This window comes from Xiphias gladius, chromosome 9 (assembly GCF_016859285.1).
Source record: "Xiphias gladius isolate SHS-SW01 ecotype Sanya breed wild chromosome 9, ASM1685928v1, whole genome shotgun sequence".
NCBI classification, from domain to species: domain Eukaryota; kingdom Metazoa; phylum Chordata; class Actinopteri; order Istiophoriformes; family Xiphiidae; genus Xiphias; species Xiphias gladius.
Window position 1 is genome coordinate 9,993,337 of NC_053408.1, and position 24,902 is coordinate 10,018,238.

Genomic DNA, 24,902 nt, shown 5'->3' on the forward strand with positions numbered 1-24,902 from the left:
TGTTAATAACCTCCAAAGTTTGAAACCACAAAGATAAACACGTCATTTAATTCTACCCTTCCCTTACCGTTAGTTGCTTTTCTAAGCTACATTTGTAGTAATTATACTTAGAAGCCATGAAAATCGGACAGAACTTCTATAGTGTCGTCAGCTGACAAGGTGACTAAAATATTGGATTGGCAGGAAAATTTGGTCTTGAATTATTTAGGACAGATGAATGTTGGGACTCGTTTAAACAACAGTATCAATTTAAAGGCATGCCATTTATGAAAAACGAACTTCGGATGAAAACAGACCTACAGTTCTTAGGATAACATGACACTTTATTAGTCCCAAATAGCACTATATTATTCTGCTTTCGGGGATCAGTTCTCCTTTTCCTCCTCCATCCATCTTTCAACTAAGCATCTTTAAAATAAAACTAGAGTTTAAAAACCTGTGGAAAGTCAATCAGGCACTGAGTCTTGGTTAAAGACGTGAGGGAGCAGTTTGGGCTTGCCGCAAAGGCACGGTGGCCATTCTCACTTCCTTCTAAGGCAGCATTTCCTTATGTGGATCAGTTGTTTTTGAGCACATGTCCCAGAGCCTGACAGATGCTTGCCTGGATGGGACCCGCACATGTTCCTACTGTCCCTCTTGCCTCTGTTGGATTCTCTTCTGAAGAAGATTCCAAGCTTTCAGTACCTTTGAAATAAAACACAATGGAAAAATTATACAAAATACTCTTTTCTTACTTTATAGAATCAAATTATTTAATGTTACGCAGATATGTGGACCCTATACTGATAGGGGGATGTGTGTCTGACCTGTTTCCGAGTGACCTCTGGTTCCCACAGCGTGCTGAGCACAACGTTGGCGTGCTCTACTTGTTTGGTGTTCGACCACTGGCTCTGCAGCCTGCGCAGGGCATCTTCTGTGCTCACGCCGTCTCGCTCCGTTATCCTTAGCACCGCCTGAGAGACGAGAGGAAACAAGGGGAGGCAGGTTGGTTGAGCTAACAAGCAATTTCTGGTCTGCATTTTCTAAAAGACACTTGTGTTGAATTTTCCAACACTGGCGCCCCCCAGTGGTTGTGTGTGTGTGTGTGTGTGTGTGTGTGTGTGTGTGTGTGTGTGTGTGTGTGTGTGTGTGTGTGTGTGTGTGTGTGTAGTAGACAGTAATGCATGGTGATTTCCACACACTCCTATACCACCAGAAATGTTGTCAGATTTTTCTACCAACCAAACTTACGCCATCAGACTTCTGTAATACACTTACAGAGAAAATCCAGTGGAAAACAGCACTGAGAGTTCTTTAAAAATGTATGACTCTTTTATCCATTACTTTTCTTCACCGCATACTCGACACACTAATGCACTGAGAGGCGCTCTTACCACTGGTTGGAAACAAACAATTTTGTTACTTTGCTGCATCCGGCTTTCAGCGAGGAATGCTGGTTTAGAAACCCATTGTTGCTCAACTGCCTCATGTCAAGGTTCTGCAACCCAGTTTAGAGTAAATACCCTTCGACATTCCGTGACGGGATATGTGAAGAAGTCGCCCCCGTTACACCAATACACATTTTCCTCACAGTCACTCAGGCCGATGTGGACTCCTGTGTCCCATCCCAAACATATTACCTCCTCCTCTGGGATGATGGTGACCCAGACCTCGTGGACCATGTCTGTCCAGCCGGCCTCCAGGAGAACTGCCGCATCCACCACGCAAACCTGTTTACCTGCAAAGCGCAAAGGCTCACGTGAACATTGGGGAAATCTCTTCTAATACAAAGCAAGGATGAAGTTCCTTTATTATCTGTGTATATGCCAATACGATCAATACATTAGCCTAACTAGAAGATAAAATTGATTGGGTCTTTTGAGACTTATTGGATACACTGTAGCTAAACCCAACAGCCCACCTGTTTAACAACATACAGTTCTAAAGTACTCAGAATAACAAAAGTCAGTTCACACAGCACCTTCCTCTTTGGCTTGGCTGATCGTGTTCTTCACCAGAAGTGCTATCTCAGGCCACACAATATTTGTAAGTGCTTTTAACCGCTCCTGCATGAAAAACAGCATCTTTGGTAAATTGTCGATAAACCGTGTTGTAGTGTGTCATTTGCAAATTTGGTAATATATCCAAACATTATTCATACTTGCCATATTACCTGGTTTCCAAAAACTTTCCTTCCTAATGCACGTCTGTTTATAGTTTTGTCTTCATTCAGAATATCTAAAAGTGAAAAAAACAAAAACAAAAAAAACCAAACAAACGCGTTATTGCACTAAAATTCATGAGATTTCATACAATATAACATTTACTAGACAAGATGAAACCTGTGCAACTTAGTTTTGCACTAGTCATTGAAAATTATGCTACATAATATTTGAATGGTGTAGAGTACGGTCTTTGATGGTGGACTCATTTGTGTGCCATCATGCTCCAAATCTTAGACACCACTAATCAGCCGATGAGTGTAATCGTTTAATACATTTTTGAGTAATGATCAAATGCACCAGCCCTTGTTATCAGATGAGTGCTGTCAAAATGGTCTGATTTAATATGGAGTCATCTAATTACGGCACAACCCTGAGGACAATCGGGGCAGTTTATTACGAAGAGCTAGATTTCATCAAAGTAGGCCGACTGTGTTTGAGGTAACACAAACAGATATTCAGCATATCTCTAACCATGGTCCAATCTGTTTATTAGTTACATGTCCCGGAGGCAAAGTGTTTGCTCACCTGACCCAAATTCTTCAATCACTCGGCGGTAGGCGGCTGTGCCCATCTGGTAAACCTCATGGCCCAGCTTGTCACAGTCAATCCGCACTGCGCCCAAAGCCTCCAGCTGCCTGGCGATGGAGCTCTTTCCGCTGCCGCTGCCTCCTGTCAGTCCAATCACATATGGAAGGGGAGGGAGATGGGATGTGTCCTGGCACAGAAGAAACAGGAGACGCAAACGTGCAAGAAATAGAAAAAAAATGCTGAAAATCTTTTGATTTTCATATTGTAGAGTACAAACAAATACCACAACATGAGACTATCAGTAAATCGACGGATGGAGGTGATGATAGGGCAAAACCTTGAATTTGTACCGACAAACGACACAAACTGTTCTTAATAACCGTTCTGTAATTCTGCCTCTTATCCTTAAGTAGATGTTATGTTGCTTAACAGTAAAAAAAGACGTTGTACTTTGGCATATGCTGGAAAGAAAAAGCTGTTACTTTTTACCTGGAGAAGACAGTTCCTATTATAATAGTTAAATATTAAAGTTTCCGAGGACTGGTCTCTGTGTTTGACCTTCGTTACTAAATACTCAGATGCCATTTTTTGTGTGAAAACACTATTCAACAGCGACTCAAACGCTGCGAGAAAACATCAAACCGAGTTCAGGGTTTTTCTCCAGTAATCTGTTTCTCCACAATCTATTACTATTTTGTGACGAGAGGCTGTGCAGAGGTTCTTTAACATTTGAAAAGGAAGTTCAATTGACTTTTTTTCATAAGATCAAATAAAGTTGTATCAGATGTATTTTTAATAGGAATTCACTTTCTGTAAAAACTTTTTGAAAACTTTAATGAAAAAATGCATGATTATGATGTTATGATGTGCACTTTAAGTTAAGCATGATATGACATAACATGTATCATGACCCTTTCAATAAGATCCAGATAGGGAAAGAAAGAGTGGTGATTAAAAAAAAAAAAAAAAATTAAGCGCTCCTTTGCTTTTCATGTGATTTCCTCAATGTGTTATACTGTACATACAACCACTATTAGTCACCATTATCCTGCACTGAAATCCCTTATCAAAATATTAACATTTTTTAAACAGGACCTACTTTAGGTGGGGTGAGGAGAGTGCCCAGGAGTCGAGAGCGTAGACTAGAGGAGCTGATCTTCTCCTCCTCTGTCTCAGTGTGGTGGGCATCCTTAAGCAACTGGATCTCATGAAGAACAAGAGCTGGAAGGCCCTGGTTGAGGAGGCGGAGAACACAAAACATCAAATATGTGGTAATACCCAGCCTAGAGTCACCTATATGCTATGCTTTCTTCGCACTGTAAACCTCTAAGTTTTCTTTAATAAGTCACAATAAAATGATTTTTAAAAGCAATGGACTACCTGCTATCCTAAAACTAAAGCTCAGTGACTCTGAGAATAGAACTTTAAATCAAAAATAGTTATTAAGTAAGATGTGCTGTGTAGAACAACGGGTTTCATGACATTGACATAAGCATATGTTTAAGGGCCATCTAGGGCATACAGCTTGATATGTTGGTAAAGGATTCTGCTTCGGAAAAACTTAGATATCTAATTTTATATAATGATGTTAATGCAATAAAATGTGTTTCTTGAAACCCAGAAATAGTCGTAATGAAATCAGCTGTAGATAGTATAGTATAGTATATCATAGTATAATATGGTAATTTTGTCACTTTTCCAGTTCAAATGCACTACATAGCAGCTAAGAATTAGTATGGTTAGAAGTAAAGAATTGTGTCCTAATGACATTATGGACAAAAAGTGTGGCCCCCCTCTTTTAAACACTTAATCTATAGTTGCAAATTCCTAATTAATATGTGTTAACAGAAATTTTGATCGTTTCAAGGTGTATTCGCTGCCAGTCATTTGTTGTTAGAACGATCTAGAAGCCTTCTTCTTCTGCTTCGAGGCACTCCCGAAGGAATAGAGAGCGTCCCTTCGGGAGTGGCTCGAAGCAGAAGAAGAACCAAAATGCTGCATCTACAGTGCTTACATTATCTAATATTTAAAGCTCAAAGGCAACGGCAAAGGCCTATTTAATACAAACAGTTAATTTCATAACTTACATTCTCAATGCGTTTCTTGTTCACAGCCATGCCTCCCTTTCTAGTCTCCTCGCTGACCACGATACACTCCAGCAGGGGGTCAACCACAGACACTCCAAAGGGGTCGCTGAGGGGCACAATCTCCACCTGTAGTGACGGTTTAATGTCTTGCAGGAACTCCCGTAGTCTCTGAACCCGCAGAGTGTAGGGCTCGATCAGCTCCTTTAGCACTTTTTCTGAGGACAGGAAGAAAAGGATGCCATGGGGGGGGGGGGCTGCTTTCTGATTGTTGTTTTCACAGATCATCAAAGTATGAGACATTAGCCTCAGGGACATTATGTGAACGCTCATTCCTAAACAGGAATACTGAAAATGAACTACTCACTTTTCAACATTGCTTGGTCACACACACCGATAAGGAACTTCCTATTGGCTAGCAGGCATGAAATGTTGAGCAGCGTCTTGTGGGCACCATGGAGCCGGTCAAACGTCCCCCCTACCACCACATCACTGTACGTTTCCAAAGGTTTCTCCTTTTCTTCAGGCTCTTTCAGCCCTTCCTCTTTCTCCTGCAGCCTCATTAGCTGTGGGTGAAGCAGCACTGAGGGCAGGCTGGGGCTGCAGACGTAGCAGTGGCCGGTGTACCTCTGCAGACACTGGGTGACCTGATGGGACTGATCTGGGTCCTGAAGAGGAAAGTCTGTTAGCACCACCTCCGGGGAGTGAGACAGAGGCTGTGGAGTTGGGAAGGGGCAGTTTGGGATCGTGGTCCCGCTGCAAGCGGCTGACTGAGCGCGAACATTGGTCAGCAAAACCCGAATATCCAGGTGCCCGCATATATCTGCTGCACTGCTGTAAAGGCGGGTGATGAGTGTCGACAGGTCCACAACTGATGGAATGAAAACCGGTCGAGGCTGGCTGCCACTTCCCAGGTTCAGCCCGGGGTGGAGGTGGACGTAGAGTGTGCGCTCTACGAGCTCAGCAGCTGAGCTGAGCACTGGAGTGATGCGCAGGGGGAGAGTGTGGAGAGGGGACGTCAGCACAAGGATGCCCGTGCTGAACATGGACATGGTATTGGCTGATATCACAGGGAATCCACCGCTGTCACAGTATCTCAGAAGTTACTTGTTAGAGGACGGGAAAACACTGAAGGGGATGAAAGAGAAAGACAAAGTCAGACCAAATGTCCGTTACATTTTACTTTCTAAAACCTGATACATAGGTTTGGTTTCAGCATATGTTTTACCATGTATAATATGAGGTTTAATGCAATTTGTGTTTCTTCTGGCTGCAAGAAATATCTCCCTTACTGGGACAGTAAATTTAAAGTAAAAAACAACAACAACAAAAAAAAACAGTAGCTTTGGCTGTGGTGTTAAAAAAAAATCCATATTACAATGCAAAAATGAACTACAAATTATTCTTAAGCAGTGGTGGTCATCTCCTGGCTCTTGTGGTTGTTTGCCATTGCTAAAAAAAAGCACACAGAAGGAAAACGTATTGTAACAGAAACAATAACATTTGTCTCCTCCTACATCACATTTCAGAGAAGTAGGAATCTAAGAACACGAACAAATATGCTGAAAATCCGGTTATAACAAAAATAATATAATTGTAATAATCCTACATTATCTATTGTGGGATTGGAAATATTTTGCTGCCAAAGACAATTTTGGCTTTTAATTATTGCTGTTCATTAAAAATTGTTTCTCAATGGTATCTGCCCCACCAATGGCAACAGAAAATCTAATCCTGTCTGGGCAATAAAGGAAATCTTAATGTCTATTGACAGTTCTTTGATTTTTTTTTTTTTTTTTTTTTAAAGACCTTATCACTCTTGCATTACTTTACTTACAGGGCTGTTATCACGCTACACATTGTTACTGTAGTTTACGGATAAGCTGCAGTATCTAAATTGGCTGACGTTCGAAGAATTAGAGACAATACTATCAACATACTTGCAGTGTGTCTATGGGCCCTCTGTTATGTTTACCCGACGCGTTGTGTAGCAAGAACGGAACGATTGACTGGCTCTGACAATGACACTCCTATTTAAAAAAAAAAAAAAAAGTTTCCTCCTGCTGATATTGCGACCCATTCGTTACATTTTAACAACGCTACATTGTGCCATCGCGTCATCCCGCCCACAAGGAACCTGATTGGACGGCCCCCTAAACCTGACCGCGCCATTGGTTGCGCTTACAGTCACCGACCTATCAAATAACAAATGCTTTGAGCATGATAATACAGTTTATAACAAGGGTCTTGAGCTGGAAGTAGTTCGGCGTTGAGCCACTGTGACTTCTCGCTTGCTTGCTACCGAGCTGCTGTCAAGAGGGCGACAGCATAACTGTTCACACGACATTTAGCAGCCATAAAATATGAAGCGATGCCATTTTTTTTTTTTGCATTACCAGTTGACAGGTAGAGCTGCGATGAACTTATCTGCTCCCTCTTAAGTCGTTGCTAGCTAGTTGTCTCGTACGAACCATCACATTGCCTGTAAAGGCTAGCCATAAAAACCCCATGTAAAGTGATCCTGCAGGATCAAAAATACGAATCCTGAACCAAGGATGATGGAGTTATTTATGACCCTTCAATGTCGGAGCTGTCAGTATTTTTGATAGAAACAGCATTTGGTGCGGCCCACGTACAGAGCAATTGTAAATCGCTCTGAACTGACAATCTGGCAGACAGGCGCCTTCGCATTTTAGCATGAGCTTACCTATATCGGGCAAATCTAAAGCGACATGAATAACGGACGAATCGTGCTGTGTAGGCGCAGCCCCTCTCCCTCGCGTAACTCCTGGACAGACCGTTTTCCTGACAATCGTCAACGAGGAACTGCCTTGCCCAGTCCTCTCCAGCCCCGGTAGCAAAGCACCCGCTAGTGGAAGTGGCTAGCCCAGGAGCTGGGCTGGAGTATCACGTGACGGTTTACCTGCATCCTGATTAGTTGAGGGGAAAAGCTGTGAAGTGTGGGACTTGTAGTCCTGTCACACACTAGAAGGGGGTTGTATTCGGCTAAATACAGTATTTCCTACCGCTCTCAGTGAGGCACCGTTATTTAGTGTATAGGCAGATTATAAATAAATACAAAAGGAGGTGTGTGCAAAATGTGCTTGATTGGCATGCCCCTCTCGGCATTTTCCCGTAGCAGCAATGACCACATCAACCCCAATCATACACTATATATTACATCAACGTGCCTGGTAGTGCCTTCTTGTGTATTAAATCCTGTTGATCCGGATTTGTGAGGGATATGCAGTACAGCAAACCCAAAAACTTTACAAGCCTGATGCCCGACAGGTACCAATATTAAATTTCTCATCCAAATTCTAAAAGATTTTCCTCTCCATTTTCTACGCAGCTATTAGCAGTGATTATCTCAAAAAAAAAAAATCCCATGATATAGTATCAGTACATCCTTAAAGTGATAAACAGTATTTTCTACTGAAATGGCATAATGGCAAAGGGCATTGGACAGTGAAGGATCAATTTTTAATGTAAACCAGTGGTGTATGTACAGTGAGTTATGGAGAATCTCGTATGCTATTGTCTGATTCTCAGCACATCTGGTTGTATCTTAACGATTCACTTTTTAAATGATAAGTTTATATATATATATATATATATATATATATATATATATATATATAAATATATATATATATATAAATAAATTAAGTTGGATAGATGAAAATGACATAAATTGCAGTTATGTTTTAAACAAGATAAAACAAGATAAATGCTTGATGCAGCTTTCACAGTGAATCTACAGTTATCTGCCATACTGAACCATGATATATGTAATTTTACATAGTTATAGTACACACTCTTGTACTGTTCTTGTTTTTAGAGAGTATCATAGATTTATACATATATGAGACAATCTGCACTAGTAGACTTAAACCACAAAAGCTTTAGATAATGTAATGGGTATAAGGAGTTCAGACTTAAGGTTAACATGATCATAAAAGACTTTGAGTATACCTACACCTGGTTCTTGCTACAGTACTTTCTCCCACACACAACTTATCTAAATTTAATAAAAGCTAAATAGGGGATCGTATGATATATGCATATACAAATGCTGGGGTTGTATCCAATGGCCAATCACTGCAGATCTGAAAATGAAAAAACATGGCACAATATCCCATTAGTTTGGGATGAATCTAATTAGCAGGATCCTAGACCTGTGTGAGACACTGACAAATAAACAAATACTGAATTATTATTTTACATTAAGTCCAAAGCGATTAAGTAATTATCGTGTATTAAAACATGAGAATTTATAGCAATCACAAAAACTGAGACAAAAAAATGACTCAAGGCAGATTTTTTAAATTTTCAATTATACTTTGAGGCCAACAGTTTGTTTTTACAAAAATAATAAAAAGAAATTAACTGTTATCTCCATACTGTAGAAAGAGTTGCATGACGAAGCCCTGGGGTTAGCTGGGCAGAGGCATTGCATAATTAGCAAAAAAGGACATCAACCAGTCAACACAACATATTCAAGTAAAAAGTCATGTAATCACAATGACGTCACATTAAAGCCTGGTGGCGATTGTTGGAAATTAAGACTCTTGCTGGGTTTCACTTTAGGTCAGAGGAGTCAAACTGAACCCACGGGACCAGTCCTTCTCATGAACTCTGTTCTCCTTTTTCAAGACATTATCTGACAGCAAAATGCTCGGTAAGATTTAGAGAACTATGTTGCCTTTTAAAAATTCAAGTTGGTATCGAAATGTGGGAGGAAATTTTAATCAAAGTAAGAAATTCTTGATGGTGAGCCTGCAGCATCAGGCATGACATCTTCAGTGGATGTACTGTATGTTTATGAACATGGACAGAAACCTTCTGTGCATTGTAACTCCCCTGCTCTACATAAAGCCAGTTGAAATATTTTAATTTACTTTCTTTTCGCTGGTGCTATCACTGGCAGCTGTGTCATAATGGCACTTCTCCACACATCGCCTTGGAAACCATCCCCTTATGCGCTCTCCTACTGAAAGCCAAAATGGAAAGAAAGGACCCTGTTAATGTGAATTTAAAAACGTAATTCAAACAACAGCAAAATCATCTGTAATCCTGTCACTTTCAATTTTTACCTCTCATTTGCTCCTTGCTTAGAACTTTGTCTCCATACATCCACCATCTGAAGAGAAATAAACTTATTAGGAGAATTCACACGGACAAAAACAATAAAATTATAGTCTTTTACGCATGTATTCCAGGCTCCTAGAAAAGCAACCAATTCAAGCACTATTATATTTCTGTGTGGATGAACTTACTTGGTGCCACGGGTGGCTAGGATGGTGTCCCCCTTGTGGAGGGGGATCCTCGGCTCCTCAGTGCAAGGGGTTCTGAAAAAGGTTTGGAGACCCTTGCTCAGAGGGCAGCAAGCTCCATTATAGTCCTCTACTGCCTGGTACTGGACCTGCTGGCCAAGGCATAGAGGATATCAGGTTATTCTACTGCTCTAACAACTAAATTCAGACAAGATACGGTATGTGTGTTTATAAAGTAATGTCCCCGAATCTTAATGCATTAAAAAATCTGACAATCTGCATTGTATAATAGTGGGGTTTTTTTTCAAATTAAAAGTTCAGCCAGTAGAACTCTGAACATGTTTTGATGTTTGTACAGGATAGGCCAATTTGTTTTCTTAATTTTTTAGAAAACAATGGTTGTTTACCTTCCTTCCTACTGTCTATTATTCTGTTTCAAGTCAGGTGAGGTGGAGACAACTGATGCCTGAAGTTAAAAGATAATAATCGTTGTGGTCCTTTGTGCTGATGTGTTTAGTTTTTTCATTAATAAATGCAAAATTATGATTCAGACGATTGTGTTTGGCAAACCAATAAAAATGACAAGTAAATTACTTGAACATTAAGTTTAGTTTTTTGAGCATAGACTATGTTTTACAAGCTCAGTTTTAACTGCAAGATTTCATTTTGGAAAACATCCACTGAGAATTGATTGAGCATTGATCAGATGGAAGCTAGACACATTAGAGAAATATGAAGGTGGTTGAAATTATGATATAACATATATGAGGGGCAAATAGAACTTTCCTTCCTGGACAATGGGAAGACAAATCTAAACTCCGGACCCTGGTCGATATGGTACATCAGCATTGATAAGATAATACACATGTGAGCTGCAATGACAAGCTGTGGGGAGGTATAGTTTATTAAACTCAAATTTAGCCAAACCTAGGTATTCCTGTCTAAAACTTATTCTTATGTGTCAGTGCTATGTTTAAATCATCACCACATGGATGCCACAATATGGATTTGGCAGGTACTTACACTTCTCACTCGTTTATCAGCTTTCTGCTTCAGTTGCTCAATCTGTTTAAAGAAGAACAACACAATTAAAAGTCACTATTGTTATACAATGCAACTTTGATCTCACCGTTTAACATGAAATGTATCAAGAGTGGGACTAATTATAATACCTTCTGGACTAACAGCATTTTCCACAAATTAGAGATAATTATCATTATCATTCGTCTTTATTATTATTATTATTATTATTATTATCATTTAACATTAGAACACAATTCACTGTGTACACGAAAAGAGTGACAAAACAAAAACAGTAGTATGAGCATTATCAAACCCAACAAATAAAACTGAACCTACAGTTAAGGTGTGCTGGTGACACTTGGGGTGAACTGGCCATTCAATGCCGTCACCCTTGGGCGTCCCTGACCACGTGAAGATTTGCTTGAAGTTCAGCCAGCGGCTGCCGAGGTCGTAAGGGAAGATGAACTCCTCCCCTGTTTGGTAGTGCTGTATCCTGTCTTTGGCCTTGTGGAAAAGACAGGGGGAATGGAAGTGTGTGTATGTGTGTCAGTGGGATCAGGTGTGTGGGTTGGTGTCAGATTTCTGTAGTCAGCTTACTACATTGTACTGACAGAAGATCCTGGAACTTGTGTGTCCTGTGTCATAAAGGGGACTTTTTTTTTTATTTAAAGAACTTTGAGAATGAAATGTTGAAAACATGGTTTTATATAAATCCTTCAATATTGTGCGAATAAAAAAAGCGATTTGACATAATGGATTACTGTTTCTAGATCAAAGAATTAAAAAAAGAGTCACCTATCTTATATCACAGTAAAACACAAAATGTGACCACAAAACAAAGCCACTATAAATCAAAGAGATGTTCTGACCTTTTCCTCGATCCAGGACTCGATCGAGGTCTTATTTCGAAGGATGACTTTCATCTGAAAAGGACAGACCGTTTCATTGGCAGAGGCAACTTATATTTTCCTATATAAATAACTTTAATATTGCAACACTGATTTCCCCTGAATATGCACTGTGAATATTTCAGATATTTAAACGGGCCGCAAAGACAGACCCTCAATTTTTGCTTTGCTCTTTCTGGCCTGGCAAATCTAAGTTAGCATTTCATAGCCAACAGCTTATGTAAACTGAGATCATCAATGCAAGCCTTATGAAAAATTTACCTGTATAAAGAAAAGCATGCCAACAGCAATAGTGGTGCCCAGTGCCAAGCCTAAGGCAAAGAGTGTGGCAGCAAAGGCGGGCAAACTGAAGGGCATGAGGGGCTGGAATTGACGCACAGCACTCATGTCAATCTTCACAGTGCTCCAGCCAAATGATATCTGCAGGGAGGAGAAATAAAAACAGCTTGACATGTGTGGTAACTTCAGTATCAAAAGGATAAAACAAATGAGGCAACTTTGCCTAGAGAAAATATGTGGTTATAACAGGCCATCAAAGGTATGCCATAGCGGGGTTAGGAGACTACTGACCCTCTCATACAGTTGCGTGTACATGGTCATAATGAAGATGATGGCAGCGTGCGAGCAGCCCAGAGGAGCGAGCAGCAGGAAGCTGGTGAAGAAGGCGTGGTTCAGGTGGCCACAGCAGTTGTTGATCCAGGGGCAGTGGTGGTCCATCTTCATCACACACCTGTGGGAGGGGAGGCAGAGGAGGAAAGGAGTGCTGGGGGAATTGACTGGTTGTTCGGGAGGACATAGAGTGACAAGTCCATCAGCAAGCCACACTGCACCTTTTTTGCAAAGTAAGAATACAGACAATGTCCTTGATTGTCCATGTGAATGATCATTATATAATTCGAAATTAACAGAATAAAAATAGATTAAAATTACAGGCTTGGTTTACCTTGACAGGCCTATTAGGGCTCTGTGTGTTTGTCAGTTCTTCTCAGCTGCAATGTGATGTGTGATTAGGAGGATTCAAGTGGGCACTTCAAAAGCCACACAGACACTTTACAGCACTGGATGAGTAGAAATAACGTACTGAAAGTGCGCACATCACAGCAGCAGAAAATCTAGTTTGTTGTGCTGGAAATAGCTCAGCGATTTGCTACAGTGGCTCCATCTCTGTGCTCCTTTATTTAAGTCCATCTCAAATGAAAACCTACTCTTACTTTGGTAAAAAAATGTAGCTACCTGTTACACTTGCGACAGTGATGGGATCTGGGGGCCTTGTACCCTTGGCATGCTCTGCAGTACTGTAGATATTGGGTATCCTGTGGATTCTCCTGTTTTGGGATAAACAAAAAAGTAAAATGTCTGATCAACTTTCCAATGATTAAATGGCTTCATTCTGCAATAAATGTTAGCAAAATTTCCTTTACACAATCTAAACAAACACAGATGAAAAAGGTAATAAGGATTTGTCCTTACTGGTCTCCATCCAAGAGGGATATACCCAGGTCCAACAAACATAGCATTGAAGTAGTTGTAGAGGATGAGGACAGTCCAGTTTATGAGCATGATGAAGTTAATGCTGCCTCCTGTAGTGTCTAGTGGCCAGTACCAGATAATTGAGTCCAGAATAGCCATGGTGGAGCATATAGCAATGACAGACAGGGCTATGACTGGACCCCAATGGCACAATCTCCGAACCTCATGGAGGTTCTCAAATGTCACAAAAGTTGACAGGAAGTTCATTTTTTTTGCCACAAGGTTAGAACTAATATTTTGGCTTTTGAGCTCCTGAAATGTATCGACCAAGCAATAATGTTACTTTTTCCCTCTGCTATCTTGCAAAGTCAGCGGTGCGGACGATGCACATGTTTTTTCTCGTCTTCTGAGTACCCGGCAACTGGCCTGGTCATGAGTCACTGGGGCTCTCTGGGTCCCATTGTTCCTTGCCCTGGCAAAGAGCAGCATCCTCTCCTGCCAGTCTTTGGAGCACACTATCCTTGTGACAAACTCAAATTCCCCATCTAAGACAAAGACAGAGAGAATTTTTTTTTAAACATTAGAACCAGTAGTGTTAAGTTCTAAATATCAATAAATCCAAAACTTTGACAAACCATCTTGAGCCTCCTATGTGTGCACAATGAATACATTGACTGATGTCCAATGACCTTGTCTGTTGTAGTATACATACACTCAGTTGTCAGTTTACAAAGTACACATACCTAAAAATAATTCAGTCAAAAAAAACAGCCCTGTAATAACTTCTGAAGATTATAATGTTCAGTTTTTGTTGGAAGTGTTTTAGATAGGTGTTAATTCAACTCTGTTGTTGAATTGTATTGTTGTACAGAAAGATGTTTACATTATTTAGTCAGCCCTCACTGATATAAATGGGGTTAACATAATATCAAAATTTATAGATTATTTATCCCACTCTTGTTTCCATTGTAATTTTTTGTTCTTGACGTTTTTCTGATTGTAGATTTCACATCTCGGTCATCACTGCCATATTGCAGTATTGTCGATCAGGAACCTCCAGAAATAACGAATTTGAATAAGAAGCTTTTAAATTAACGAGTGAAAATCAGGCACAATAAATGTGATAAACATATAACTCAACAATGTGGATACTGCTGCGCATTACAGCTTTTCTAGACGAGTGAGTCACTGGATGTAAATCCACAGTATTTTCTCAACAGCGACTTAGGTAATTAGCTTATGTTCCCAAGCTAGCTAATTCGCATCAAAAAGAAAACAACCGCAACATCCTATATAATCGCAAGAACTGTCCATCGTATTCACAAGGCTGACAAGTGAGAGCATTCTGGTAAAAACACATTAAAAAACAAAACAAAACAAAACAAAAATGAGTGAATATACCTTCGGCTAAAAATATTGATTCATTTTAGCACCAAGGCTAACAGTTAGCTAGTTAGCCAGATTGTTCGCAGGCTTGACAAGACTAACGTATATGGCTTGATTGTTGCCACATAATGCAAAAAGGAAACACGGGTACTACTGTACATTAAAGATACAATCAATACTTACTGGTAAACGTATATGCACGTTTTTATGGATAGAGAAAAAAAGCTGTCACTTTAAATGACTAACCTGGCCACTTCCTTGTTGTTTGTCTTCAATTTCTTCTGTGTACACAGAGGAACCTTCCTCATGGTGTTTCAGAAAATATTACCCTCAACCCCATGTGGACACTTTTTAATTTAAGCAATTTATTTCTTAACTGTCAAAAAACTGCGAAATCATTTATTTTTTCATGTTTTCTTAAAAAAATAAAACAAACTAAACGTGGACGATATTTTCTATCCGTGTGCTGAACCATTTTGAGTGTCAGAAAAAATAAAAGCAAAGTACATGTCCTCGCCGAGCATTTTACACTGCGACTCAAGGAAGGGACTCCATTCGAGCTTTGTTGTTATTATTCTGAGCTAACTGTCAGCCAAAAAGCCACCTGTTCTAAACCTAAACGACAACATGTCTTCAGATTTTGAAGCCTACGAGCAGGACTTTGGAACTGTTACAGCAGAAATAACTAACAAAATTGGCAGAATTCCTAAACTAAGTGGAGGTAAGAAAGCTGTATTTATTAGCTGGAATCGCTGAGCTGGAGCTAGCTATTAGTTAGCTGGCAGGCTAACGGTAATAGGTGCAGCTTACTTGTTTTGACATCTCATAAATATACCATATTACTTTCTGGTAAAAAAAATTCACTCTAAGCGGTTAAACAGCTATAGTGTTGTTATAGTGGTGTATAAAAGAACCACATCACCTAATACTGACTTGCTTATTTGCTTGTTATGTCTTTAATGGATTCAGCCACTGTGAAAATAGGAAACACTGACTTTAGTGGCAAATAACAAGGTATGTTTACAACTAGTTAAAATACTTATGCTTTTTCAGGTTACTACATCTATTAATGGTAGTGTTAAGATGAGAAAATAAGCCTCTAGTCACTTTTAAAAGTTATTAATGTTATTTAAGTCCAAAATGGTTTTTCATGAATGGACATTAATGGGGAACAGAATTTTTGAATGCTCATGACAGCACAGCAGCACCTCCGTAACAACATTATCTAACACAGGGTAGTAAGTGCTGTCACCTTACAACAAGGGATTGTGTGGAGGAAATCTTTTTAATTGTAGAAAAACTTGACATCAATCATAGCTGCATTTCAGTTGTGTGCAAGTCTCAGGGCCCTGGTACTGTGCATGTCGGCCCACTGGGACACCTAAATGGAGCAGAGCCATTTCTAATGTTATTAGTTACATTTCTGATAAAGTGGCCATAAGTGTGAATGAGTTTGTTGTTCGACTGCCCTCTGCCAAATAAATTTTTGAACAGGTTCCAACCCCAGTGACTGTTAAATTTAATATGTGGGTATAAAAAAATAGATGTAAATATGAATGATATTATCTCACATTACATGTCAGACAAATGATCATTTCATTGTTCAAATGGGAATACCTATTCATTCAAGTCAATATTCATTATTCCACACAAATGTTGTTTTGTTGGATTTGTTTTGAATAGAGGACTTGATTCTTGTATACTCCAAATGGATTACATGCAAGCAATTCGATTTAGTTTCTGCACTCACATGCCAGGGTCTGGTGTACATTTCAGAAATTTAAAAAGCATGTTCACACTTTAAATCATTTCTTTAGTGGCTGCCAGGTGTAGACAATTCACAGATATCTCAGGTTGTTTGATATGGATACAGGTGTTACTTTGTTACCAAGAATGTAGTAAACAATATCTGGGACAGGAACCTCTTATTGAAGCAACTTTTTAATGTTTATGTTTATCACATTTTTATCCAAGTGCCTATACAGTAAAGAAAGACATCAAAAGAGGGAGAGAACAGGGGATGACACTGAGCACGGATGATCAGTCTGATTTGGACTTACAACAAGATGACAGGCATTGAGTCCCACTCAGAATCCCTTTATTAAAAAAAAAAGAAAGTAAATCTTAACTAATGTCACATTGTGACATACAGTAAGTACACACTGGGAAAAACTTTGTAACAACAATCCATGATAATATATAATTGACAGGCACCCATGACAGGAAATTAAAGCAGCAGGCAGGCACAGCTCTCTGTTTATAGGGCAAAGAGGATGTGATAGATCACATGTCCATGTGTTGCTGCTGTACTCATGAGTTGGAGCCTAGTGGCACAAGCTTCAGTCTGCCACAGAGCAAAAAGGCTTTCGGGCTGACAAATGTTTCCTTTGTGTTTTACCGTACATAATTTGCAGTCCATCCAGCTGTATACCTTGATATTTAAGCCACAGTCAAGAAAAATAATATTTCCGGTCATGCAGTTGATTACAGTGTTTACGGTATATAGAATAATTCTCAGGAGGGCTGACATACGTATGACATACGTTACAGACTTCACATAAAAACCTTCCTCAGTCAGAGTGTGTCTAGTAGAGCTAATGCAGCTATTTTACCCAGTCTGTTTCTTGTCAAAATATTTTCCTGTTATTGTACAACTTGATTTTAGATTAGGTTTTAATGTTGTTCATTCGGCATGCTGTCATGGGATATATTTACTTTTAGACAATATATTCTCAAAGTCAAACATATGACTTGTTATCCTTGCTACATTTATAGAGCTGTTAAAACAGACTTCATCACTCGGCCATCATTGTGCCAACATTCAGCTCTGCACATTGGACGCTTTGTGTTTGTCATTTTCCTTATTTATACAGATTAAACACTGTCTTTCAATCCACATATAACCTCACGAATGTGAGTAACTCTATGTCACTGGGTACTTATCCTAGCTAGAAGTGGAGGTAAAATAGTCAACAAGTTTGCATTGATCTAATTATGTAAAAATAAAAACTCATAGCGAGTTTTGGATTCTGGTTTTAAACAGCATTTTTAAATTTAAAGTTCAATTGGAATATTGCAGTAAGAAATACACTTCATATTTTTGAGATATGTGTAAGATATCAAGCATCAATATTCTGCACATGAACCACTGTGCAAGTGGTGGTTGTGGCCAAAATTTCATTGTTTAAAACTAGTGGACTACTGCTCCCAGTGTAAACTAGTAGTCATAGTTTTGATTGCTAAAAACTGCTTCCGAACCCTACTTAGGACATTTATCTTCTGCTCTGGGCTCACGCTTGCTCATTGGTTTTTCAAAGGGCATTGCCTCGCACAAAGCCTCGGCTGACTGAATATTTCTGGTTTGGAATTGGCATCTTTGAAGATTCATGGCAGCCCATTCCACAGAGTAATTCCACATTGCTTCCTCTCGCCATCTGTTAACTGTGTCAGAGTAAGCCCATATGAATATGTACAAAGCCAGGAAACACATTACAACCTTAAGTAGTTGTTCTGTGTTTTTTGCCACCAACAGAATAGTTTACAGTTGAATTTCAATTCCCTTCCTTCTCATTAAGGTTTTTCTTCTCTTCCTTTCTTAAGTCCCTCTGGCTCTTCTTCCTGAAGTGGCTGAATTTTGCCCGTGGTTTGACAGCCCTCTATTTAATACGTTAATATAGCTCCAGACAAAGGGCTTTTGTCATTGCTGTTGTTGTATCTCTCTATTTCACATGTGCACAATTGCTGATAATGGCCATGGCGTGTGGAAAAACTGTCCTTGACTGTCTTCATTCATGTAACAGTCAAATGAATGTGTGTTTATATATTTATTTGTTACCATCCCCCAAAACCTAAGGTTCAAGGAATATTTGAATAAGAATACAATGAAATGTTAGGCCTTGTTCCATGAAACATTAATATAATTTTTTCACCTTTGAGTGTTCGTGGCGAGAGATTGCCTGTCAATCATTGCAACTCCAGTATAGAACATTTTTTTAAGTAAAAAATAAAAAAAATAAAAAATTGCCAAGCCCCATTTCTTCGTTATTTGCCTTACTTCTGTGTACAAAACTCCTCATCCATCTGTCAGCAAGCTGTAGTCTTGGTAAAAATCCATACATATTTCACAGCACTCTGGCTTGGGCCTGAGTTGAGCAAGGAAGCACCTTTCAGTGAATTGCCTCTGGCTGTTTACTGTGTAGGTTGTGAAGTTGGACATGGGTTTTAAAAATGAATTTTTAGTTCTGGCAAAAGTTAATGTTGGCACATTGTGCCTGAGAAATGAAGATTTTAGCTTAGCTTTTTTATGATGTTGCAGTCCCACAACTGATAGACTTGTGATTTGCGTTGGAGCTTTAAGTTTTGTTGACTTTGCATTTAAATTACTTTTAATTATTTATCACATTAAAGACCTGTTAGGTTCTGCTTACGATACTTGATTTATTTGATAAAAAATATTTTCGGTTAAATGATTACTTTCAAGAATATTTATCTGAAATGCTGATTATTGAAATTAGAAATATTTGAATTGATCACTTTTAAGATTTTCTGAATGACTTTGCTTTTGAGAGAGAAAATATAAGATTCCTCCGCCATGGATCGCCTATTTTCTGCCTATATTGAGGAATACTGACATGCCGATATTCCAAAAAAATGCCAAAACTGATTTCCTAAGATTGGCTGTCTGTTCAAAGACATTAACTGCTTTCTTCAAATTCTTTTTCTTCTGACCAGTGCTACCTGCTGAAATTGCAGTAGGCCCTTCCTGGCATATATTGTGTTCTAAGATTTTTAGTTTCAGGTATGCGTAAAAAAATGTTTTGTTTGTTTGTTTTGTTTGTTTTAACACTTGCTAAAAGAGGGCTTAGAGCATTTTTACTATTCATGCATAAGGATGATTTCTGTTTTTAATGTAATTTAAGTTGTGGTGATTTGTAGGAGTGACTAGTCCAACCTTGGTCTGTGACTGATACCCATATACTCCTGAGTACAATGTAGGTTTTTGAGTGTGCTGCTGATGGACAGTATATTCCCACAGTGGTTGAACATAGGAAATGGAAGAGCTGCTCACAGCTGGAAAGAGTTAAAAGTATTAAATCTTAAGAGAGACACTCTTTCATGAGGGTTAATCAGAAGTGACATTCCAAAGTCGTGGTTTGATTGGACATGTTTTGTTACACTAACTGGATCATTTCCTCTTAGAAAAAAGGTAAAGTATGTCTTGATTAGTATAAACTATATACAGTTTTGAATTATTCTATAGTATGAATTTGGGACGCACCAACTGTCATGGCTTACTGAGCCATCGTTACTGTTATTTGTAACACCTGTGCTTTTTTTGTGAACGTCTTCTGTGAAAAAGGCCTATCCATCATTGCAATATCGCATTCTTTGTTGAGTGGATTTTGAATATTAACAACTTAAGACCAATTTCACAAAGTAAAAGGTTATGTGTCTCTAATGTAATCTCTGTAATATGGCTGCGTTTGATCAGTTCATCTTGAAAATGTAAAAATAATGGTACTTGCCCACCATGTTCCCAGAGCTCAAACTCATGTCTTAATAACTTTATTTTGTCTGACTCACAGTCACATATCTTTACAAAATATGATCCAGAGAACAGCAGGCAAACATTTGAGAGTCTCTAACCAGTGTGGTGACAGATAGCTTTAACAATTACTTAAAAATTGTTGACTACACCTAACATTTAGGAATTTGAAAACATATTTTGTTATGTATTTCAGAGTTTTGATCAATCTTCTGTCCTTTTTATCTTCTTTTAAAATATGTTTGGTTAATGATGCTTGATTGTTCAACAACCAAACCAAACCACCGCATTGCATGTCGTTTACTCTCATGGCAAAGAGCTAATTTCAGAACAAAGACCAGTTCTTGTATGTACAGATATTAAGGGGTGATGTTGCTGCCTTAAATAACAATGGGATGTACTGTAGTTTACATGCTTCTTTGGAACTCTCGCCAGTCCTAATGAGTTTCAGTGGGTAATGTGGAAGAGCAGCCACGGGGTGAGGTGCAGAACGGTGCGTCATCTTTGAGTGGGACTCATAATTCTGGCAAGTGAGCAAAGCTGACACCTCCCTTCCCTTTGAGTTGGCACGAGGTGTCTCACTGTTCCTCAACAGAAACCAACAAAGGCCTCATATACGCCAATAACTAAGAGACATCAAATGTTGGCTCGTCGTGTGGAGAGAATGTGTAAATATATCTTCAAATGTGTCCTCGTGTGTTGTTTTCTCCCAGTCTCGTTCTTTCTCTCTCCCCCCGTCTCTTCCCCTGTTGTGGGGGAGTTAGGTTGTTGTCATGAAGTGCTGTTCCTCTGTCGGCTGATCAATATGTTGCTGTTTTTTTCCCTTTCAGAGGAGAAGACACAGCTGGTTCTAAATGTTGACAAACAGCTTGAAGAAGTCAGAGAGTTGGTATGTCTTTGATCAGTAATTTTCTCCTCTTCCCATTTCCTAAATAATGAATTTGTGGAAAGAGGGAGGGGACAATTTTCACTGGCACCAGACAGCAGCACCTGTATTATCCTGGTGGTGACATGACATACAGATACACACACACACACACACACACACACACACACACACACACACACACTTCACATGGCGGAATGGAGGCTTCCTCCTCACATGATTGCTTTTCCGTAATCTGCTTTTAAGTGACACCCCTGTGACACATTTCAAGCCATTATCTTGAGGTGGGAGTCTTCATGTTGCTGTTTAAAAATGAGCAAAGTCACCTGACAGAGACAAATTGTTGTTGCAGTTGTCTTGTTATGTCACAGTGATTAGTCTCCTCCAAATCTGCCAAAGAGAGACCTGTCTAGCCACGCATCAAATGTACTTTTAGTTCATTCACTGTGACATTGTTGGGCCTGTGCATGTCGCTGCTATGAACAGGCCCTCTTATTTGATTGTGTATTTATTTACAGAACAGCCTTCCTATGTTGCAACTTTTTCCACAGCTGAGTGACATGAGCAGGAGGAATTTTCTTTTTACAGTCATCATTGGACTATATTGAAGTTAATGCCGCTGAAGTAACTCATTTCAGAAAGTTTAATGTTTTCAGAGTTGTCACAATTTCTATCTTGAACACCTTTTATTTCATAGATGGTAACCTTTTTTGTGAGACTTAGCAATACAACATTTATAGAGATGTGTGGATGGTAATAGAAATATAATCATTAGGCCTAGATTTAAAAAAAAAAAATCTGTTCAAGATTGCCATGAAAATGATTATAAAGTACAAATTTCACCAGGTTTGTTCTTTCACATTATGATGAAAATTTGGATCAGAATAAACTCTAAACTTGTCAGTTTTGTAATGTTTTATATTCGAAATTATTTTCTAGTGATGAAATTGATCTTAAAGTGTTCACTACTAAAAATATTTGAAATGTTTGTTAAATTAACTGGATTAACTGCGGGTTTTAGCTGGAGCAGATGGACCTGGAGGTGCGGGAGATTCCCATCCAGAGTCGAGCCATGTACAACAGCAGACTGAAGAGCTACAAGCAGGAAATGGAGAAGCTCGAGAAGGACTTTGTAAGTACTTAAACACTTCGTAAAATCTTTGTTAATTATCATTGAATTGTTACAGTTACAATGTACAACACTGACATTTAGCAGATCATCTTATAAAGTATGACTTCCAAAATGTACATCTATATAAAATAACATACTGTATATCTATTTGCATACATAGTTAAAAGTTGTCACTTGTCTATACACACATCCGGTGTTTGGACTCTCAACCAAACGCTCTCTTCCTCACACAGGCCCTGTTCACACCTGACATTAACATGCATCTTGGGTGATCCAATCACAAATGGACAGCTTTAAGTATGTCAGTTCACACCTGGCATTAGAATGCATCTCCACATGCGTCTCGAGTGACCGCTTGCGATTGGATCTCACCTCCCTGCTCTATATGCAGATAAACATTTAGATCAGTTCCATTTGCAAAGAAGAAATGCATTGTTTTTAAGCTGCGGCATACATCTGCTTAAGCAGAGAATGACAGTTGAGGAGGCGATCCTTCGATGTGGCCCAAGCTACATTCACGTACACAGTTCTAAAAGAATGGGGCCATATGTGGCCCAGACCACCTCCGAATGTGGTCTGAGCAATCAGATCTCAGTGCGTCTTCATCTTGGATGACCTGCATTTTGGGTGTGTTCACACCTGTAATTAGAGTTGTCCACTTGTGATCGGATCACCAAAGATGCGTGTTAATGCCAGGTATGAACAGGGCCGCACACCCTTACACACACAAATAGACCTGGTGCATGCACCGAGGTTAATTCACCGTTTGTATTTGACCTTGCGAGTGATGCCTATCGAGAACAGGTTGTTTGTGTTTGTGTTGTTGCTGCAGAATCCGGCCTTGTTTAGTAATTCATAAAACACTGTACGACTTGTTGACTTAATCTCCTGCCTCTATCAAAGCTTAATGCAAAGCAAAGTCTTTTGGGTCACTTACTTTTAGTCCACAATGTTGGCTTCCAGTATTGCTCAAGGTACTTCACTTAATCAGTAATATAGAAATAAGCAGTTATCTGGTGCAAATGAATCAGATGCTTACTTCTGTCTTCCTGCCTTTTTTTTTTTTTTTTTTAATCATTATATTGCAAAATGTTTACAAAAATAACATTGTTTGTATTTAGAGCTTTACCTTGCAAAAAAATATGTATCTTTAATGATATCTTTACTTTTTTCTCTTGTCTGCTATTGTTTCTGTTATCAGTTTTGTTGTGCTGGTGCTAACATGATAATAAACCCGTAGTGTGAATGCTGCTGACCTTGAGCTCAAGAGCAGAGGAGTCCTTCCACAAACCAAATGTGTTGTGAAATAAATCCTCGACCTCAGATTGGGTTGGACAAATAAATACTGAATTGGACGTTTAGGAACTTTAAAATAAATTCACAAAAGGCTGACCTGGGATAGGTGCAATATTTACCCTCTGCCTCAATAGAGCATATATTGTTGCGCAGCTAATTCTCGAAGGAAAGGATTTCAGGAAATAATGATAATTACTGAGAACTGATCATAAAGTAAAGACATTATAGTCAGAATTGCAAGCTTAAAATGTTGTTAAACAATGAAAAAATGAAACGAAACTTGTGAGAATCACACTAACACAAAAATTGAATTATCAAGATATGACTAACTTGATATTTTGAATATTCGTATAAACATTACGCAAAGTAATGCTGTGAATTATGACATACAACTCATTATGACATCAAATACATATCATAAAGCTGTGTGTCTCAAACTACTACAGCCCAGACTCCCATCGACCACTGACAAACAAAAATAATCTGAAGTAAAACCTGCTTATATTTGACCCCAATCGTAATCCCAAACATTTCTTTGATATCTATTATCGTTAACCACAGTATGTTTTTACAAATCTCCATTGAAATAAATTTAGAAATGTAACATTTACCCTTCAATCCCTCACTATTCCACATGCAGAACAAACAAGCAAACATGCATAAACAGCCCATGTGGATGGAGATATCATGTGCTAGTGATCTGTGAGCACACCACTGAGATATGCTAACTGAGATCACAGAGGAGATCTCTGTGCAAAGACAGTTTGCTTTCCTCACCATGGGCATTTAATTGGCTGATGATTAATCTTTAACTTTTCTTCTCCCCACACTTACCGTGCTTAATCATCAAGCAGTTAACACCTGCTGTGGCTGATATTGGTGCTAATTTTCATTACTTGCATTTTTATGCTTGTCTTAGGGGCATATGTGGGAAAATATGTTTCTTTTAACCTGGAAAAAGTCAGCATTACTCCACTCATTTCATTAAACTAAACACAATGGCATCTTAATTCTTGCTTCCATATTGCTGCATACTTGACAGGTTGTAAGTAAGTTGTATGTGTCAAGGCCCACAGTACTGAAATACAAAGCAGAAGGTAGCAGTGGGATAGTCTTAGTGCATAAAGAATAAAAGAATATTGGCCTGCTTCTAACTGTGACTCC

At 39.0% G+C, this 24,902-nt stretch overlaps 3 protein-coding genes across 12 annotated transcripts in view; 1 reads left to right on the forward strand and 2 right to left on the reverse strand.

The window, feature by feature from the left end:
- Nucleotides 1-302: 302 nt before the first annotated feature.
- coasy (CoA synthase) lies at nucleotides 303-7,727 on the reverse strand. Its single transcript, XM_040135026.1, has 10 exons — nucleotides 7,524-7,727; nucleotides 5,184-5,944; nucleotides 4,820-5,034; nucleotides 3,832-3,963; nucleotides 2,730-2,919; nucleotides 2,153-2,217; nucleotides 1,961-2,045; nucleotides 1,620-1,717; nucleotides 807-953; nucleotides 303-684 (listed from the first exon to the last, which is right to left on the reverse strand). The coding sequence occupies exons 2-10, from the start codon at nucleotides 5,866-5,868 to the stop codon at nucleotides 625-627; spliced, it is 1,677 nt and encodes a 558-aa protein (XP_039990960.1). The 5' UTR covers nucleotides 5,869-5,944; nucleotides 7,524-7,727; the 3' UTR covers nucleotides 303-624.
- A 1,399-nt stretch (nucleotides 7,728-9,126) lies between these two features.
- zdhhc6 (zinc finger DHHC-type palmitoyltransferase 6) lies at nucleotides 9,127-15,207 on the reverse strand. 5 transcript variants are annotated; one of them, XM_040135338.1, is made up of 11 exons: nucleotides 15,126-15,207; nucleotides 13,494-14,038; nucleotides 13,257-13,348; nucleotides 12,594-12,753; nucleotides 12,285-12,443; nucleotides 11,985-12,038; nucleotides 11,452-11,619; nucleotides 11,116-11,157; nucleotides 10,096-10,241; nucleotides 9,913-9,959; nucleotides 9,127-9,806 (listed from the first exon to the last, which is right to left on the reverse strand). In XM_040135338.1, exons 2-11 carry the CDS (start codon nucleotides 13,758-13,760, stop codon nucleotides 9,709-9,711), a joined length of 1,233 nt encoding a protein of 410 aa, XP_039991272.1. In that variant the 5' UTR covers nucleotides 13,761-14,038; nucleotides 15,126-15,207; the 3' UTR covers nucleotides 9,127-9,708. The 5 variants fall into 5 exon arrangements, with proteins under 5 accessions (XP_039991272.1, XP_039991270.1, XP_039991271.1 ...); XM_040135336.1 differs by having other exon boundaries at nucleotides 9,127-9,809; XM_040135337.1 differs by having other exon boundaries at nucleotides 10,096-10,244.
- Nucleotides 15,208-15,399: 192 nt separating this feature from the next.
- The window catches only part of vti1a (vesicle transport through interaction with t-SNAREs 1A), a 119,778-nt gene continuing 110,275 nt past the window's right edge, over nucleotides 15,400-24,902 (forward strand). For all 6 annotated transcript variants that reach the window (XM_040135339.1, XM_040135342.1, XM_040135340.1 and 3 more), the window contains exons 1-3: nucleotides 15,400-15,600; nucleotides 21,255-21,313; nucleotides 22,332-22,442. In XM_040135339.1, the coding sequence (XP_039991273.1) occupies nucleotides 15,507-15,600; nucleotides 21,255-21,313; nucleotides 22,332-22,442 (264 nt within the window). In that variant the 5' untranslated portion in view covers nucleotides 15,400-15,506. The remainder of the gene's footprint in view (nucleotides 15,601-21,254; nucleotides 21,314-22,331; nucleotides 22,443-24,902) is intronic.

Coding starts and splice junctions, on each gene's coding strand:
- coasy (XM_040135026.1), bottom strand. CDS start 5,868: ATGTCCATGTTCAGCACGGGCATCCTTGTGCTGACGTCCCCTCTCCAC. Junction 3,964..4,819: donor ACAAGAAACGCATTGAGAAT/GTAAGTTATGAA, acceptor CTCCTCAACCAG/GGCCTTCCAGCTCTTGTTCT. Junction 954..1,619: donor CCATCATCCCAGAGGAGGAG/GTAATATGTTTG, acceptor CTCGTCTCTCAG/GCGGTGCTAAGGATAACGGA.
- zdhhc6 (XM_040135333.1), bottom strand. CDS start 13,760: ATGAACTTCCTGTCAACTTTTGTGACATTTGAGAACCTCCATGAGGTT. Junction 12,444..12,593: donor ACACGCAACTGTATGAGAGG/GTCAGTAGTCTC, acceptor TCCTCCCTGCAG/ATATCATTTGGCTGGAGCAC. Junction 9,960..10,095: donor CTAGCCACCCGTGGCACCAA/GTAAGTTCATCC, acceptor ATTTCTCTTCAG/ATGGTGGATGTATGGAGACA.